Source organism: Schistocerca gregaria, chromosome X (assembly GCF_023897955.1).
Source record: "Schistocerca gregaria isolate iqSchGreg1 chromosome X, iqSchGreg1.2, whole genome shotgun sequence".
Classification (NCBI taxonomy): Eukaryota; Metazoa; Arthropoda; class Insecta; order Orthoptera; family Acrididae; genus Schistocerca; species Schistocerca gregaria.
In genome coordinates, this window is record NC_064931.1 from 531760237 (window position 1) to 531780967 (window position 20731).

The window sequence follows — 20731 nt, forward strand, 5'->3', positions numbered from 1 at the left end:
CTTCTGCAGCATCCCTAACATTCTGAATAAAAATTGTCACATCCTCCTTTGTCTTGCCCGAGTAGTGTTTAATTAATGTGACAACTGCCGAGTCATATGAGACAGAAGGCCCTCAGAGTCCTCTTGCAGCTGAACCCAACTCGCTTTCCCAGCTTCTAACTCACAGTTAAATTAAAAATTTCTCTGCCTCTTGAGCTCCAGCTTCTTTGTTAACGTATGCACTCATTGAGTTAAAGCAGCAGTCATTTTGGTGGTGGTACTAGTAGCATATATTTCTACCATGTACTCTAGTTCTTCCTTAATTCAGGTATTGAACAAAAAAATGCAGACTCCCCTCTAATCACCCTACACACATAAATTTAACCACAAATTAATTCTTATGGTGAATCATCACCTACCTGCACTTATTACAGCTGCTAGCCACATGACCAGTTTGCCTGCACACAGGACAAGTAGCTGCTACAACTGTGGTACATGGGAAATTGTGTCCAGGCGTATTACAAATTACCTCTGACACTAAAGTATCGTGTCCGCTATTATCTCTAAACACAAATAAGTCCACAGGTTCCTCTGGCTTCACAAAAGTAGCTCTAAACATTATGTACTCTTATCCCACACAGTTTATTCTGACAACAAGAGCAAACACCAAAAATAATATAAATAAAACTAGATTCAATGCACCACATTGTGCTGAGCTGTTGCCACAAAATCCACATAAAGTGCTACCATGTCACTCACCATTCACCAAAACCAACTCTCTCACCCAACCATAGTGCTTGACGTGGACAAACACTGTGAAGACAACTCTATCTCAGGGGTCTTAATGTGCTAGGATGACAGAGACATGGCTTGGGGGGAGGGGTGAATCATGCTGGGCTGTGTGGAAATACATAGGTGAGTCTGGCATTGACTTCATTCCATTGAAGAATACTCAGTGTCTCTGATAATCCAGGTGATGGCAGCGCAATGTGTGTACGTGTGTCAGCACCTACGCCGACACCAGGTTAAGCCGCCCCAGCACCTGGGCACTCCATGCTCGAGGACATAACGGCTCCTCTCCTTGCTCAGCAGTCTGACGAGTGGCAGCATTTGTCAGCCGAGCTGGAAGCCCCATGCCTGCCCCCCTGGAGTGCAGCTGCCTTTTCCCTCTAGTGCTGTTTGTGGTCACTGTACAGAGCACAGCACCCTTGTAGCAGAGCCTCAGCAGCTCCAGTCACCTGCCCAGGACAGCTCAGTCGGTAATAGAGGACAGTCTTGCCCCAGGAAGTCACAATATCATGCCCAAGCTCCAGCCTTGCAGCCAGCAGTTTACAGTCCATATATTTTCAGTCAGATCGTGAGAAAATTTCAAAGTGGTGCAATGATTGGTAGCTTGATTTAAATGTTCAGAAATATAAAATTCGAAAAAAAAGAGAACTTCGTATTCTATCACTGTAATGTCAGTGACTTGCAGTAGGAATCGACCAACTCTGACAAATACCTGGGAGAAACACTTTCTGGGGATATGAAATGGAATGAATACATAGGCTCAGTCATGTGTAAAATAAAATAAATGACAGACTTTGGTTTATTGGTAGAATACTGGAGAAATGCAATCAGATTACAAAGGAGACTGCTTACAAATCACTCGTGTGACACACTCTAGAATATTGTTCATGGACTAACAAGGGATATTGAATGTGTGTAGAGAAGGGCAGCATGAATGGTCACAGGTTTGTTTCACCTGTAGGGGAGTGTCACGGAGACACTGAAGTAATTGAACTGGCAGACTCTTGAATAATATGAAAACTATCCCAATAAAGTCTACATATAAAGTTTCAAGAACTGACTTTAAATGATGACTCTTACATTGCTCACATAGGGATCATGTGAACAAGATTAGATTAATTACAGCACACACAGAGGCATTTAAACATACTAAACATACTTCCTGCATTCCATATGTGAATGGATCAGGAAAAAACCCTAATAACTGGTACAATGAGGTGTACCCTCTGCCATGCACTTAACACTGGTTTGCAGAGTGTAGATGGAGATGTAAATGCAGATGTAGACTGTGTTTATAAGTTGTAAATCTTGAGACCTACAGATATTGGGGGTGTTACGAAAAATGGAATCATGTTCAGTCTATTGGTCAAAGTGATGTCTGTGTCTGTGGGAGAGTATGCTGCAATTTTTGTGGGAGACTACTAGAATGACTTTGACTGGTTTCCAGATGGTTATGTGAAAGTTATTTATAATACATACACCAGATAGGAGCATTATTAGAGGAAATAGTAAGAGCACAAATCTAGAGATTCTCCTCACAATCAAGGAAGTTGTGTATGTGCAAAATTTAGGTCTGGACAAAAAATTAATGTGAAAATTGTGGCATTGAATTCTCTGTAGCTTGAGGTTTGCATGCTCAAAACTCTACTCTTCCTTCCATACTCTGAGCTCTCATGCTTTTCTCACACACAAGACTTATGTGTTACAGTAATCCTCCTCATTAGTTGGATATGGCTGTATTTCTTGACATTCTGGAATATTACCAGATTTAAACTGTTTCTTAGTTTCATTGAGTGATTGCATTTTGTAATTGCTTTGTTTTTAGGTAGCACAATTACACCAAACTATGGAAGAGAGGGAGCATCAAATACAGTCAGAGCATCTGAGGAGTCAGTACATTATTAAACGTCTGCAGAGAGAAAATAGTGAACTAAAAGAAGAAATTTGTAAATTGAAGAATAATGGAAATTTATTTAAGAAAGTGAGTATTATATATTTGAGCTTAGTTTGACAGCAGAAGTATTGAATATCTTTCATTTAGAATATAACAATATTATGAAAAGGAAAGTTGCTATGCATCATATACTGGAGATACTGAGTCACAGATAGGCAGAACAAAAAGACTGTCACAAATAAAGCTTTCGGCCTGTAAGGCCTTCCTCAACAACACACGCACATGCATGTGCACACGACTGCAGTCTCAGGCAACTGAAACCACACTGCAAGCAGTAACACCAGTGCATGATAAGAGTAGCAATTGGGTGATGGTAAGTAGGGGGTTGGGGTGTGGAGGGATAGTTCAGTAAAGGTGTAGGGGTGGCAGACAGTGAAGTGCTGTAGATTAGATGGTGGGCAGGGAAGTGGGATGGGGGGGGGGGGGGGGGGGGGAGAGAGATAGCGGAAAAGGAGAGAAGCAAAAATACTAAGTGTGATGGTGGAATGATGGCTGTGTAGTGCTGGAATGGGAACAGGGAAGGGGCTGGATGGGTGAGGACAGTGACTAACAAAGACAGAGGCCAGGAGGGTTACGGGAATGTAGGATGTATTTCAGGGAAAGTTCCCACCTGTGCAATTCAGAAAATTTCGTGTTGGTGGGAAGGATCCGTATGGCACAGGCTGTGAAGCACTCACTGAAATGAAGGATGTCATGTTTGGCAGTGTGCTCAGCAACAGGGTGGTCCACTTGTTTTATGGCCACAGTTTGTCGGTGGCCATTCATGCAGACAGACAGCTTGGTTGTCATGTCCACACAGAATGCAGCACAGTGGTTACAGCTCAGCTTGTAGATCAAAGGACTGTTTTCACAGATAGCCCTGCCTCTGATTGGATAGGTGGTGTTTGTGACTGTACTGAAGTAGGTGGTGGTGGGAGGATGTATGGGACAGGTCTTGCATCTAGGTCTAGTACTGGGGTATGAGCCATGAAGTAAGAGGTTGGAAGCAGTGGTTGTGTAAGGATGGATGAGTATATATTGTGTAGGTTCAGTGGGCAGTGGAACACCACAGTTGGAGAGGTGGCAAGAATAGTGCGCAGGACATTTCTCATTTCAGGGCACGATAAGGGGTAGCCGAAACTCTGGCGGAGAATGTAATTCAGTTGCTCCAGTCCTGTATCATACTGAGTTATGAGGGGGAATGCTCCTCTGTGGCCGGACAGTGGGACTTCAGTAGGTGGAGGAAGACTGGAAAAATAAAGTACTGGAGATTTGTTTTTGTACAAGGTTGGGAGGATCAGTAAGTTCTGCGAAGGCTTCAGTGGGACCTCCGATGTATTTTGAGAGGGATCGCTCGTTACTGCAGATGAGATGACCACAGGTGCTAGGCTGTACGGAAGGGAATTCTTGGTATGGAATGGGTGACAGCTGTCGAAGTGGAGGTATTGCTGGTGGTTAGTAGGTTTGGTATGGATGGAGGTACTGATGTGGCCGTCTTTGAGGTGGAGGTCAACATCTATGAAGGTGGCTTGTTTGGTTGAGTAGGACCAGGTGAAGCAAATGGGGGAGAAGTTGTTGAGGTTCTGGCAGAATGTAGATTGGGGTGTCCTCACCCTCGATCCAGATTGCAAAAATGTCAACAATGAATCTGAACCAGATGAGGGGTTTAAGATTCGGGGTTTATAGGAAGGATTCCTTTATACAGCTCATGAATAGGCTGGCATAGTATGGTGCCATGCAGGTACCTACAGCTATATGCAGGATTTGTTCGTGGGTAATGCGTTCAAAGGAGAAGTAATTGTGGGTGAGGGTAAAGTTTTTCATGGCGTCAATGATATTATTACCCGGAACTTACCCTCTTGTATAAAAGGTACCAGCCCTTTCCTCCACTGACTCTCCACAGTTCCTGTCTGTTTATCATATGGTGCCCCGCTCACTAGTATTGATGCCACCTCCCTTTACACGAACATTCCTAATGCCCATGGCCTGACCACTATTGAACAATGCCTTTCCCAACGCCTGATGGATCCCAAACTAACAACTTCCTTCCTAGTCACTTTCAGGCTCTCAACAGGTTTTTATTCATCAGTTTTTATCTCACAGGTTGTTCAGGGTTCGATATGGTACTTTACTCAGCTCTGTGTGGTTCCAAGAGAATGCATCCCACAGGACTCTGTGGGATGCATTCTTCCATATTGTGATCAGTGGGCTAGTGACCATTGCTCAGCCAAGCACTGTGTGTTGTCAGCTTTTGCATTTCGTACAGCTCCCACTTTGTAGCCTCAGCTAAAAGCCGGCCCCAAGGTGTCATCCAGAGGGCCCCTAATTGGACCCTTACCCATGGTTTCCAGTTCTCTCCTACAAAAATGTGGATATTGCATTTCTGTTGCCGTACCACAGTCCATCCTGAACCAAAACTCTGTTTGGGTACCCAGCCCTTGGACGTTGTTATGAAGTCCCATTATTTTTGGGCTGTCTTCAATATGAAGCTGACTTGGCTGCACCATATTCGTCAGCTAAAGACTCTCTGTATCCGGAAACTTGACATCTCTCCTCCTTTACCCACATCTCTTGGAGTCTAGATCATGCAACACTTCTCCATATTTGCCTAGCCATGTTAATGCCATGGTGACACCTTCAACTTTGTGTCTGTTAGATCCTGTCCATCACTGTGCATTTGAGTGGTCACTGGTGCTTTCCAGACTAATACATGCATGCAAATCTCTCTTGTCTGGCTGCACACCACCACCACCACAATTGAGAGGGGCATTGAGCCGACTACATAGAAGATAAATCTGAGAAAGTTGATTAATTGGGGAAAATGCACTATGGATCACTATTACAATCACCTGTGCTGTTACAATCTCACGTTTTTCATACATGTGATCAACTGGGTGACCTACTGTTGCCCACATAAAACTTTGAATATTGTGTAAAGATGTATCATTCAGAGACCTTACACTCCAGAAATGCAAGGTGCTATGTGTTAATCATGAATGTCAAGGTATACATTTTTTGTCTGACATGTGCGTATAGGTCCTAAGGTTAACCATACAGATACAGGCACTTTAAGAGAAAGTTAAAACTACGATGTGCATGTCTGACATAAAACCTTATGTCCTGCTCTACATGAGGTGTATCTGATGTTTACGTTTGGTCGTATGTCATCTTTCTGTACGGCAGATACAAAATGTGGAAACTGCAGGCAATGACTCTCTGAGAACAACTGCATTTGTGTGTCAGTTGTACAGAACATTATCCTCCATGTTCACTAGTTTACCCAGTCTTCAAAAATAAAAAAAATATGCAAGAATATAAATCAGTTGACCACTTGTCATATATCGAGGCAAGAAAAAAATTATGATTGCCTGCATGCTTTTTTAACACGGTGACCCATTACACCAAAGTTGCATCCATCACACTGCTTACTTCAGTATTTTCCAAACCAGGTCTACAACCACACTCCACTCCATTGACACCATCTGCAGGAACCACTTCCCATACCCGGTCGGAGTCTGCAGCTCGTTGTCTAGTGGCTAGCGTTGCTGCCGCTGGATCACGGGGTCGTGGGTTAGATTCCCTGCCAGGTTGGGGATTTTCTGTGCCTGGGTATTTGTGTTGTCATCATTCGTGGCTGGACTGGATTGTGAAAAAATTGGACTGTGTAAGACATGGGACTTCGTACGGGTGCTGATGACTGTGCAGTTGAGTGCCCCACAAACCAATCATCATCATCATCATCATCATCATCATCATATCCGGTCGGAGAAGGAGCTTGTCCCTCCAGCATCTACTGGTGACAGGGCTCCCTCTCGGTACGCCTCTTCTCAGAAACAAACAATTCACAATCCAAAAGTCAGTGACTGAAGGATCTGTGGCACGAGTGTCTCAGGGCTGCCCACACTTCATCTCTTGGATAAGCTCTTGCAAGAGTATGACACCAAAAGCTGCAATAGAGGAGGAGGAGGAGGAGGAGGAGGAGTAGGGTACTGCAATGATCCCAAAGTCTCCAGATCTCCCCATAGCGTCGGATTCTGAGCCAATGTTGTTATATGTTAGCTGGCCCACTCTGGTGACAGGCTGTGTTCCTGGATGTAACTGGTACTCCTGGTTGCTCCACAGCTAACTAGGATTCCTTCAATGTGCTGATCCACTGTAACAGCAGTGAATATAATTCAGTCACCTGTTAAAACTGCAATAGCTAATTTCTTCTTATTCTGCTGTCTGTATCATCCTCCAAGAATTTAATGTCACTGATAACCATTCCCCAACGATTTGTGGTTACCATGCTTTCTGTCAGAATCACACTGGCCCTGGAGGGCAACTGGAGGGGTCTGTACTTTGGTTCACACACACATTATCAGCAAGTGGATTTTCCTGTGCACCACACTGCAAGCAATAGCTGTGCGAGTGCAAACTTCCCAGCTGTCACCATTTGTAACATTGATTTACCTCCCTTAAGATGACTGCCTTAATCCAACAGTTCTTTCCCCCTTTTCTCGCACTAGGGTATTTCAGTGAGCACCATCTCATGTGGGGACGTAACACTTTATCTGGTAGAGGCCTCGTGATTGACCAGCGTCTTTCTGATACTCATTTGTGCCTCGTCATTGATGTTATGCCTACCCACTTCACTGCAGTTCATGGCACCTTTTTGGCTATCGACCTTACAAGCTTTTCCCCCAGTCTCTTGGCTTCACTATGTTGATGGTTCCATGATGATCCTTGCATCAGTGACCACCTCCCAGTGATCCTGTCACTTCCTTGTCACTGCCTGAAAGACCAATTACCACGGCTCTTCGTAGTGCCAACTGCCAGCCAATTATATGCCTCTGCTGTCACCTTTACCCCCACTCTCTCAAACTGCTTTGACGAGGCTGTGGAAGCTGTCTTGGACAAAGTCACCCATGCTGTTGGAACTTCTATTACTTCTACAGGCACGCTTCACAACTGGGCAGTCCCATGGTAGACCAAACACATTCCAACAGCTGTTAATGATCATCATAGGGGCCTGCAACACTTCAGGTGGCATGCTTGATGGGCTGTCCTGTTCACTTTTAAGTGACTCTGCACGAAGGCTTGCAAGCTAATTAAGCACAGTAAGAAGGAATATTAGGAATGCTCAGTCGATTCTTAGGGAACATATGCCTCTCCCTCCCAGGTGTGGGCAAAGCTCCATCATCTACAGAGCTGCCAAAGGTCAGCAACTGTTCTTGCTTTGTCTAATGATACATTATGTGATCAAAAGTATCCGGGCACCCCCAAAAGCATAAGTTTTTCACATTAGGTGCATTGTGTTACCACCTACTGGCAGGTACTCCATATCAGCAATCTCAGTAGTCATTAGACATTGTGAGAGAGCAGAATGGGGTGCTCCATGGAACTCAAGTAGTTTCCTTGGCCTGACCCATTAGTGTTGCTAGGAGCATTTGCAGATGTAAATGCCTTTCTAGGTACCCGTTTTATCTGTCATCCACCCCTACTAATTAGCCCATTACACAAGAGTTTGTTACACTAGTTACTGACATTTCTGTAGTGCCTGAATCTGTGTCTACCTTTTTTTTTCCGCTCCCAGCTTATATAACTCAAAATCCTGTTCACCACCCATCTCACTACTTTCCTCCACAATTTCTGCTACTTTTACACCAATAAACTGATTGTCACTTTCTGACATATTATGCTACATCATTTCCAACACGTGTGACACACTTCTACTTTTACTCAACAATGTCTATAGCATCACTGCCACATGCAATCCACTACACCAGTAAAGCCTTTTGCTACACTCAAATGTTTTTCTGTTTGAGAACTTATCTCGCTATGCTATTGCTGGTGGCATGTTGTGATGTTGATGTCTCCTACCACTTTAATCATTCTTCTCTTCTGCTTAATGATGGTATTCAATGTTTCACACATATGACACATCTCCGGCATGTGTCACTAACTGCTGCTGTTTATGTGCGTTGTTCCCTACTGTTGTTGTGCATAGTTCAGTACAGTTCCTTTCCACGATTATTGAACCTGAAAATTGTGTTGCCACAGTAGGCCACATGTAAACACTCTCCACTACTCCCCTGTAATTTTAACTGAACTGACTGTATGCCTAACAATTCTCAATTGAACCCTTTGAGGGAGATACTTACAACACCCATGTCTACATAGAAAATTAAACTGCAGCCTAACTGGGCTTGATGTTTTGTTATTGTTTACAAAATATATCATAGGGTCTAGTAAATTTTTTCTAAAATAAAAGATTATGTCCTTTAATGTAATTTATTTAACACTAAAAAATAGAAACATGCCTAACCATGTCACACTCATTCACTTTGATGAAAGAGACAGATTCCAAAAAATCATTCACCCTGAAAAAGCCATGGACAATTAAACATTCCTATTCAATTAAATATTACTCTGAGTGCACTACTGAAAATTTTTTACCTCAATTTTGTGTTTTCCTTCCCTAGACATTTTCAGTAGATATTAACTTGCCCAAGTCTGCCCCACTATTGCTTCGATGCTTGCTACCAACTCGCATTGTTGATGCAAGACAGTAATACCATGTCTGTTGGAAAAAGGCGGGAGACTACAGCAAGTTCTGGAAGCTAGGGCTCAGCTCCCTTTTTATTCCCTTTCTGTGCAGATGAACTGCGCTACTTCATTTCTCATGTCGGCGGATGCTATTTGCCGCCTGCTTTAGAAAGTTTGTATGGAGAAAATGTACAGCTGTAAACTAGAACCACTCTTGTGGGGATTAACTACTCTGACTAGCATTTTGCAAGGACTGTGTCAGTTATAACTAGAAAAATTAATGTTTTCTAATGAATCTGTAGTTTCCTCAGCTAACAATGGTTTGATATGAAAAGGCAGGCAACAGAGTTTGTTTCTACCTCAGATGTAATCCTGAGGCATCTTGAAGGGGTAATGTTTCTGAGGCAGAATGGTGTTGATTGTCATCTTGTGAATTTTGTATGCTTCACATGACAGCTGGTCATGGTGATGTTTCTTAGTATTCTCATGAAAATAGTTATGACCCCATTAGGACAACAACTATATCTAAAGGGGGAGATGTGTGTTTCCATTAGCAACCAGTCACACCATGACAATAGTACAAGAGTGGTTACAGAATAGTATGAAGTTACTCACTTTATACTGCCTTCTTTTGTTCCAGATCTCACTCCAGTGAAAAATATATAACTGGAAATGATATTACCTGACCTTCCCCACAGTAATCCAAGATGAGCTTTGCAACATCCTTTGGCGTATATTGCAGGAAATGTGAAGTTTATTGTATGTTCAGGAACTCGCTTCTTAGCATGGTGAAGGTGGTTGTGGAGCTTCTAAGGCCTTTGGTTAGTTATTAAGTGGTGAAGAAATGGCATACTTTTCCCTAATGAAATCCCAAAATACCTTAATAACAATTATTACATTTTTATTAAAATGGTACTTTTTTTTACAGTCCAAATAAATTAACACATTAACAGATCAAACTTACCTAAACTAAAGTCAAATGAAGCATCACACACCCATGTTCCAGTCTGTGGACTAAACCACTGAAATGTTGAAATTTTATGTTGGCCACTCCAACATCTCATTATCTTACTGTTGTTCTGTCCTTGGTTCCATTTTGCCATACAAAGTGCCTTTTCTACTCCTGTTGGCCTAAAATTCAGATGTTGCAAATCATCTTGTGTGTGTTTTCAGGATGGTGAATAGCAGACTGAAGTGTAATTTCTGTAATAAATAATGGTGTTACCTAGTTGAAAACTAACTTTCTTCTTGTTGAAGTAACCTCTTTCTAAAAGCTATGTTTGGTAACTAACTAATAGAGCTAGTACACACTTTCATGGTAATGGTTTCACTACTGTTTAATTTATTTGCAGTCGAGGTTATCTGTGAATCGGCCCAAAAGTGGAGATAAAATGAAATTTGTCTGTGCTGTACCAAATCAAGTGAATGACCTGAAGAAGCAAGATTTGGAGACTCCATTACAGATTTGTGACATTGTGCCAAAACGGTGTATTCCTTTAGCTGCTCATGGGAATCCAGCTGAAGCCAATCTCAGAAAAACATTAAAAGGGAAAAGAGAAGAGTCACCAGTTGACATATATAATGGAGATGTAAATGACTACATAATTAGATTTCCATCTGCAGCTTATATTTATTTTTTGTAGCATTAGAAATGTTGTACTCTTTAATTTCGCTTTTCCCTAGGTGACAACTGAAATGTAGAAAGTTAACTCATTTTCATTTTATAACTGCAGATTTTAAAACTGTCTGGAGTGTTATTTATATATTACATTAGTTTATTTTATTCTCTGACCTGTTAAAATGTTTATGTATGTTCACTGCAGATTGAGTAATTCAAAATCGTCAGAGTGATCTCATTTTCAACTGTGGCTAGTAGTAAATGATGATTCAGACAGCAGACACCACTTACGTCAAGGATGAAGTGATTTTTTTATGACATGAATATAAAATAAGTAGGGATGTAACAATGCCAGAGAAGGAAAGTTGCTACTCACCATGTAGCGGAGATGCTGAGTCACGATAGGCACAACAAAAAGATTCACACAATTATAGCTTTCAGCCAATAAGTCCACACACACACACACACACACACACACACACACACACACACACACACACACACACACCCGCGCGCGCGCAAACTCAAACGCAACTTGTGCACACATTTTCAGTCTCGGAGACCTGAAACCACACAGCACCAGTGCATGATGGGAGTGGCAACTGGATGGAGGTAAGGAGGTGGCTGGGGCTGGGAGGGGGAGTGATAGTATGGTGGGAGTGGCAGACAGTGAAGTGTTGCAGTTCAGATGGAGGGCAGGAGAGAAGACGTGGAGGGGGGAGGGGATAAGTAGCGGAAAGGAGAGAAATAAAAAGAAGTTAAAAGACTGAGTGGGGCGGTGAAATGATGGCTGTGTAGTGCTGGAATGGGAAGGGGGGGGGGGGGGGGGGGCGGCTGGATGGATGAGGACAGTGACTAACAAAAGTTGAGGCCAGGAGAGTTAGGGGAACATAGGATGTATTGCAGGGAAAGTTCCCACCTGTGCAATTCAGAAAAGCTGGTGTTGGTGGGAAGGATCCATATGGCAAAGGCTGTGAAGCAGTCATTGAGATGAGGGATATCCTGTTTGACAACATGTTCAGCAACAGGGTGGTCCACTTGTTTTTTGGTCACAGTTTATCATTGGTCATTCATGCGGACAGACAGCTTGTTGGTTGTCATGCCTACATAGAATGCAGCACAGTGGTTGCAGCTTAGCTTGTAAATCACATGACTGGTTTCACAGGTAGCCCTGCATTTGATGAGATAGGTGATGTTAGTGACTGGACTGGAGTAGGTGGGGGTAGGAGGATGTATGGAACAGATCTTGCATCTATCTTTATTACAGGAGTATGAGCCATGAGGTAAGGGATTGGGAGCAGGGGTTGTATAAGGATGGACAAGTATATTGTGTAGGTTCGGTGGACGGTGGAATACCGCAGTAGGAGGGGTGGGAAGGATACTGGGCATGACATTTCTCATTTCAGGGCACAACGAGAGAAAGTAATTCAGTTGCTCCAGTTCTGGATGGTACTGAGTTATAAGGGGAATGCTCCTCTGTGGCCGGACTGTGGAACTTTGAGGTGGTGGGAGACTGGAAAGATAAGGCACTGGACATTTGTTTTTGTACAAGGATGGGAGGCTAATTACAGTCAGTGGTATGGAATGGGTGGCAGCTGTCGAAATGGAGGTATTGCTGGTGGTTAGTAGGTTTGATATGGATGGACGTACTGATGTAGCCATCTCTGAGGTGGAGGTCAACATCCAGAAATGTGGCTTGTCGGATTGAGTAGGACCGAGTAAAGCAAATGGGTGAGAATTTGTTGAGGTTCTGGAGGAATGTGAATAAGGTGTCCTCACCTTCAATGCAGATAGCAAAGATGTCATCGGTGAATTTGAACCAGGTGAGGGGTTCAGGATTCTGGGTTTTTAGGAAGGATTCCTCTAGATGGCCCATGAATAGGTTAGCATAGGATGGTGCCATGCGGGTGCCCATAGCCATATCGTGGATTTGTTTGTAGGTAATGCCTTCACAGGAGAAGTAACTGTGGGCGAGGATATAGTTGGTCATGGTGACTAGGAAGGTGGTGGTTGGTTTGGAATCCACAGGGCATCTGGAAAGGCAGTGTTCGATAGCAGTAAGGCCATGGGCATTAGGAATGTTAGTGTACAGTGATGTGGCATCAATGGTGACGAGCAGGGCACCGTGTGGTAAAGGACAGTAACTGTGGAGAGTTGGTTTAGGAAATGGTTGGTATCTTTTATATAGGAGAATAGGTTCCGGGTAATAGGTTGAAGGTGCTGGTCTACGAGAGCAAAGATTCTCTGTGGGGGCACAGTAACCGGCCACAATGGGGCGTCCTGGGTGGTTGGGATAATGGACTTCAAGGCACATGTAGAAGGTGGGAGTTCCGGGAGTGGTAGAGATATGGACTCTGGGGAAAGGTTCTAAGATGGGCCTAAGGATTTGAGTAGTGACTGGAGATCCTGCTGGATTACTGAAATGCTATCACTGTGGCATGGTTTGTAGGTGGAAGTATCTGAGATCTGACAGAGTCCTTCTGCCACATAATCCTTGTGGTTCAAAACAATGGTGGTGGAGCCTTTGTCTTCAGGTAGGATTATAAAGTCTGGATCAGTTTGTAGATGGTGGACTGCGGTTCTTTCTGCAGATGTAAGGTTAGTTTGCATGTTGAGGGATTTGGGGAATGATGGTGAGGCAAGGTTCAAGATTAAGAAATTCTGGAAAGTTAACAGGGATGGTTTGGAGGGAGTGGGGGTGGATCACAGTTGGATAGAGGAATGAACTGAGTTAGGCAAAGTTCAATATTGGTCTTTGGTTGAGTCTGATTGGGCGGTTTGGTGGCGAAAAAGTGTTTCCACTATAAGGACTGGGAGGAGGAGACAAGGTCTTTAACTAGTCCTGCATGGTTGAATTTGGGAGTGGAGCAAAAGGTGAGGCCTTTGGAAAGGACTGATGTTTCTGTGGGACTAAGGTAGATAACACTGTTGCAGGTCTGTTTACGTTCTGGGTTCTGTGTGGTGGTGGAAGGGTTTTGGAAGGTGGGGTAAGTGTAGTAGGTGTGAGAGACAGGGTTTCTCTGCTGTGAGGGGATGTGAGGGAGGTTTGGAGGTTGTTGTTGAAGTGGTGGACAGTGGTACTCCAGGGTGGGAATAGGAAATGAGCAGGATGGAGAGCTTTTCGAGGTGGCATTGTGCATGTTGCTGAAGTTCCTGCAGAGCAAGAGTTTCAATGTGTGTTATGGGTTCCAGGAATTTTGGATTACATAGCAGGAGAATTTTGCAGATGGAGAGACGGTACTACAAGGAGGATTGGGATTGGTTGATATGGTTTTGTAGCACTACGTTGCTGAGGGCTAAGGATTGGCGGAATCTGAACAGGTGGAGATCATTGTTGAAGGAGGGGTAGCAATCACAGATGGGTAATTTGATGGTAAGGCCATTAGTGGGGGATTTCACGAGCCTATCAACAACGCAGGAACAGTATGTGGGACTGGGATCTATCAAGGGATAAGGGAACTTTTCTGTATTGACACAGATGGTGGTGCAAAAAATGCGAAAAATTATATAATAAAGTAGAAATACATGTGAAAAATACGAAAAGGACAAAATGGATGCACAAGGGGGAAAACGAGATGAAATCTGAGTAAGATGACAATAGTAGAAGGCAAAAACTCTACTAAAATTGGCGAGAAGTCACAAGGGTCAAAGTAGGGAATAACTAATCATTAATAAATATATGTATATTCTGTGGGTAGCAGGTTTGAGGGCGGATGAGAGTAAAGAAGGCAGACAGCAGATGTGACTGGATGAGGTGTATTTAGTGGGTATGAACAGCAGTAGAATGGAGAAAGTGTGGGGGTTGGGGAGAGGTTTGTTGGTAGAGATGTAAGATCGTGTGGCACCAAAAAGGTGGGTGTGGTGATGAAATGACCTATTTTCGCATGTTATCTCTCACCCCTCTTCTTTGGCATTTGTTGGTTATCTGTCTCCCTCCCAGGACCCTCTCCCTGACATCTCTCAGGCCAGGTGACTTACCACCACTCGGCCACAAGGCGCACCATCTTTGTGCCCCAAGGTCGCCCACTCTCTCTCGGTTCCAGATGTTGCAGAAGCCTGTACTCCCCCTGTGTTCTGCCCCCTTCCTCCTCCGAAATAGGAGGAGGAGGAAAAAAAAGACAAAACAAAAATCCCAAGACAAGGTGCCCCCGGTGCTCCCAGAGGTGCCATCTCTCCCCCTCGTAATCTGAGTCTGACATCTTATTTGTGGCTGTCACCCCATCTTGTCAGTGACGACTGCTCACAGAGTGACCTGACCACCTCCTCATCTGCTTCATGTTTACCTTGGGCTCTCGACACATGATCATCCAGTGGAATTGCAATGGATACTGTAATCACCTACCAGAAATGCAATGTCTTGTCTCCTCCTCTTCTGCATTCTGTCTTGTTCTTCAAGAAACGCATTTCCGTGATAACCACTCTCCAACATTTCATGGTTATCAGGCATTCTGTCAGAACCATGCTGACCCCGGATCATTCCGATGTCATTAGTGACCGAATCCCCTGCATACCACCTTGGAAGTGATAGTGGTTAGAGTGCAAACAACTCCAGCAATCACCATTTGCAATGTCTACCTCCCTCCAGGTAGGCCACTTCCTTATGTTGCACTGTGTGCCTTAATCCAGCAACTCCCACCTCTGTTTCTCCTCGTTGGGGACTTCAGTGCCCACCATCCACTGTGTGGCTTCAATGGGTAATGGTATCATAATTGACCAACTTATCACAGACCTCAGTTTGTGTCCCCTCAATGACGGTTCCCCTACCCACTTCAGTGCCGCTCATGGCACCTTCTCTGCTATCGAACTCACTTATCTCCTCCCCTGCCTTCGTGGCTTCCCTACATTGGTCATCCCATGATGACCTTTGTGACAGTGACCACTTTCTGGTGATTCTGTTGTTACCCTGCTGCTGCCAGGCAGACAGGCCCTCACATTGGGCTTCTGCAGGGCCAATTGGCCTTTATATATGTCTGCTGCCCACTTTGACACCTCCTTCTCGAATTCCATTGATGTGGTCATGCAAGGCATCTCTGCCACTATTCTTCATGCTGCTCACTTTTCAATATCTCCATGCTAAGGCTCATTACGCTATTGAGCGGAGTAAAAAGGAATGCTGGGAGTGCTAGGTTTCCTCCCTGGGGACATACGCCTCTTCATTGCAGGTTTGGTCCAAGCTCCGTAGCCTTCTGGGCCGCCAGCAACAGTGAACTGTCCAAGGTCTGAACCTCCAAGGTGCTCTGTGCACTGATCCATTGGTCCTCGCAGAACACCTCACGACTCGCTTTGCGACGGCATCGTTGTCTTCTTCCTACCCTACTACCCTACTACCTATTTCCAGCAGAAACACACAGTTGAACAGAACCCCCTCTGTTTCATCCCGCACCACGTTGAGCCCTATAATGCACCCTTCACTGAATGGGAATCAGTGCAGGCTCTTCACTCTTCACGTTACAAAGTGCCAGGCATGGATTCCATCCACAACCAAATAATCCAACACTTGGACGTTTCCCAGAGGCAACAGTCCCTCAGGGTCTTTCAACCACATTTGGTTCACAGGTGCTTTTCTATCACAATGGCGAGACAGTATAGTTATCCCTGTCCTTAATCCCGGGAAAAACCCAACGTCTCTAGACACATACCACCCAATTAGCCTGATGAATGTACTATGTAAACTGTTCGAAAGGATGGTCAGCTTCAGATTATGTTGTGTACTCAATACTCAGGGCCTTTTGTCACTGTATCAGTGTGGCTTCTGGTCTGGGCGATCAACTGAATATTTACTCTGATTCAAATTAGCCATCTGACAGGCTTCTTTGATCTACATAAACCGTATGACATGGCTTGGCACCATCACTTTTTAGTTACCTTCCGTAACTGGGGCTACTGTGGTCCCCTACCGATTTTTATCTGTGAGTTTTTCTCACACCAGCTCTTCCGGGTTCGAGTTTTAACAATGGTATCCCACAGGGTTCTGTGCTAAATGTCACACTCTTCCTCATTGCCACCAATGGGCTTGTGACCTCTGTTGGGCCTCTGGTTATCCCGGCATTGTAAGTCGACGATTTTTGCATCTGGTGCAGCTCCCACTCGGTAGCATCTGCTGAACACCAGCTTCAAGGTGCCATCTGACAGGCCTCTGCCTGGGCCACCGTCCATGGCTTCCTGTTTTCTCCCTCCAAAACGCGAGTTATGCATTTTTGTCACTGACCCGAGTACACCCCAATCCAGAACTTTATTTAGACAGCAAGCTCTTCGATGTTGTATCACAGTCCCGTTTCTTGAGCCTTATTTTAGATAACAAGTTGACATGGCTGCCCCTTTGCCACCTAAAGACTACATGTATGCAGAAGCTTAATGCTCTCTGCCTCCTGGCCCACACATCTTGGGGTGCAGACCGTTCCACTCTTCACCATCTTTACTGTGCTCTGGTTTTGTTCAGACTAGATTATGGTAGTCGGGTTTATGGGTCAGCAGCTCTTTCCACTTTGAAACTCCTTGACGCTGTCCATTATTATGGAGTGTGTCTGGCTATTGGTGCCTTTCACACTAGTCCTGTTGATAGTCTCCTGACAGAAGCGAGCATTCCCCCTATACACGTCCGATGGAGCCAACTCCTTATTTCTTATGCAATCTCCGTTCACCATTTCCCTGACCGTCCTGTGTACCCTGTGCTCTTTGCCAATCAGGGATCTCTCTCTCTCTGTCTCTCTGTCTCTCTCTCTCTCTCTCTCTCTCTCTCTCTCTCTCTCTCTCTCTCCCCTCTCTCTCCCCCTCTCCCTCTCCCCCCCCCTCCCCCTCTCCCTCCCCCTCTCTCTCCGCCTCTCCTCCCCCCCCTAACACCCACCCACAGGTGGGATTGCCAGTTCGCATGCATGTCACTTCCCCCCGTCGGGTTCTCAATCTCCACTCATTGGACTGCACCCTATGTATTTTCACAGATTATGACCAATCTATTCCGGGGCCCTAAGGTCTCTGTTGCTCCTATGTTTTACTGGTGTCTTGTATGTGCCATCCTTGCAGAGTTCCAAGGCACCACCATCTTTTACACTGATGCTTCTAAGACCATCAATAAGGTGGGATACGACCTCACATTTCCTGCTGGCTTGGAACATCATTTGTTGTCAGGATCATGTAGTGTGTTCATAGCAGAGCTTCTAGCCACTCAAGGCCCCTCCTTTTTGTTTCTCAGGCCTCCCTCTACAGTGTTTTAATTTGTTCAGACTCAATGAGCAGACTGCAGGCTATTGACAGATGCTACTCTCGTCACCCTTTGGTCTCTGCTATCCATGACCTTCTCTCTGCCCTTGAATGTGCCGCCTGTTCAGTTTCTCTGGGTCTCAAGTCATGTGGGCATCCCAGGGAATGAACTGGCTGACAGTTTGGCTAGAGAAGCAGATCCTTACACCCATTTCCTTTCATGATTCCAGCTGTGGATATGTGTATTTACATCAAATCTCTCTTTGCCCAAAAGGGGAATGCCATGTGGAGTGCTACTGCTCATAGTAATAAACTCCGCACAATCAAGGAGCCTACTGCAGTTTGGCACTCTTCCTTCTGTTCCTCTTGAAAGGAGTCCACTATTTTGTGCTGTTTACACATTTGTCGTGCCTGGCTCATTCATTGTTTCCTCCTACGTAACAACCCATCCTCACAATGTGGTTGTGGAGCCAGACTGATGATATCTCACACATTGGTGGAATCTCCCCTTCTTTCGGCCATTCATGTTAAGTGTAATTTTCTCGATTCCTTAAATTTAATATTAGCAAGCAATCCACCCATGGTTGAACTGGTCCTCAGTTTCCTCTGTGGAAGTGGTTGTTATTTCAAGATATAAGGTTCTACTTTAGTCTTGGAGTAGGGGCAGATTGGTTGTTGATGGGACTTATTTTGCAGTCTTCTCAGTCTGTTATCCCATGACCACCCAACTTTTTTCCAGTTTTTAAATTTGGTCTCATCTTTTATGCCTTTACTGTGTGTGTTTAATGACCATTATTTTAGAATATGATTAGATCCGTCCACTTTCAGCAGACCCTCTTTCTACTGTGACTCACTTCAGAATCGCGGGACTGATGACCTTGCCGTTTGGTCCCATAACTGCTCTCAATTAATCAATAAGTCAATCAAATCATTAATCATTGTTAAATTTTTCTCTCTAACATGTTTGTTTGAAATGGGTAAGATTCCATCTGCATAGTGTGTTGTTAAAATGTCATCAAGTATGGTGACATTGACTACTTCTGCATGCAGAAATCAAATATGTGATGTGAAATGTCTTCAAACTACTCCAGCCCACTTCTAGTTGTTTTAATGCTTTTTATGTCTGTAGCGTTACTCAGGTTACCCAAGTCAAATTAGGGGCACTGCAGGGAGATCAAACAGCTTTAATTAAATCCAGATTTGTAACACCTGGGGTCATTAATTCCAAGAATCCTGTTTTCTTTGAACGCATTACACACTATTTTGAGCACAACACTGCAAGATCATTATGTATTTATCAGTGGTCGGCATAGTTTCCACTCGTGGATAGCAAAGGGAGGTAGAAACACATACTGCCTGACAAAAAGCTGCAATTTTCTGCAACATAGAACAGGCACCAAAGTGTAGTAGCGTTGTTTTGTGTACAGGATGTTACAGGCCTGATAGCGTATATGAGTTGTGAACGTGTCAGACATTGAGTGATCACTGTGAAGGACACAGAGGTGCTGTTTACTCATGTGAGATAGCATTATATGCAGTACTGATGTCATTGTTGTTGACTTCTCTTGGAGTGACACTCACAGCTATATGAGAGACAGCAATTTTAAATCTCTCGCCAGCAGACCTTCGGGTGAGGTCACTCTCCCGTTGCTCACAGTCTGTGATTGGGGATGCTAAACTGAGATGACTTCATGCTTCAACTATGATTTGCCGGTGTGTTTCATTAAGCAGCCACTATTCAGAGCTTTGCCCCCAGTCAGTGCATCTAGAGACTTGTGAACATCAGTATGGAGAACTGCAGTGAGTACAATTTATCAAAGTAGCACTATGCTTGTAAACATAATTAATGTTCAATGCCTTATATAGTGCATCGGCATTCAAGACAGTTGCCCACAATGAAGAACATTACTCTCATTGTGTAGAACTCGGCACAACAGAACAACTTACAGCAGTTGAAAGTTTCTGTATCTCAGTTCTTAAATTTTCCGATTGTAGATAAATGTCTTAATGTGTTATCTAGATTTCATATTGTCTGTATTAGCTACCTCTTCAACTGACACAGCAGATGTCAACTGGTGACGCATTTTGTTTCACCATGACAGTTGTTGGAACTCATAAAACTTTCCATAATTTTTTTGCGGATCTCTTTCAATTATCTGTAATTTCTGTACTCAATGGCTATTTCTGGAGAGCAATCGCACACTGCACTTACACAGTTTCAGGGTCAACAAATTGACTAATTACTAGAAAGCTATTGGCAGATTGATGGAAGCACAACCACAATAGTGAATGTAGCCTGAAACGTAGAATGACAGTGGCCAATGCAGCATCTCCTGCAACCTTCCACTCAATTGACTTTAAAGCTGCAGTTAATGCTCAAACAGTAATTGATTCCTTCCCATTTCCAGGTCACCTATCAGGTGGATGATTGTTTCCAAAAATTGATTTAGCCGATGCTTGTCTTCAACTTCCCCAGAATGGGGAAACTACAAAATCTATTGTGGTTAACAAGCACGTCAGCTCCTATCAATACCAGTGCCTTCTCTTCAGAAGTTGCCTCTGCTCCCATGTTATTTTAATGCGTTCTTGAACAAGTGGTGTCAAAAGGCCCCTTATCTTCAGTTTATATACATGGTATCATTCTATCCAGACAGACAGAATAATTACATCCCAAACATTTGGTGTCT

At 44.0% G+C, this 20731-nt stretch overlaps 1 protein-coding gene across 7 annotated transcripts in view; it reads left to right on the plus strand.

Moving 5' to 3' along the window:
• LOC126298999 (uncharacterized) overlaps window positions 1-20731 on the plus strand; it is a 222554-nt gene that overhangs the window by 132808 nt on the left and 69015 nt on the right. For 5 of the 7 annotated variants that reach the window (XM_049990628.1, XM_049990626.1, XM_049990625.1 and 2 more), the window contains 2 exons: window positions 2594-2749; window positions 10582-10818. In XM_049990628.1, coding sequence (XP_049846585.1) covers window positions 2594-2749; window positions 10582-10818 — 393 coding nt within the window. The remainder of the gene's footprint in view (window positions 1-2593; window positions 2750-10581; window positions 10819-20731) is intronic. The other 2 variants (XM_049990630.1, XM_049990631.1) reach the window with 1 other exon arrangement.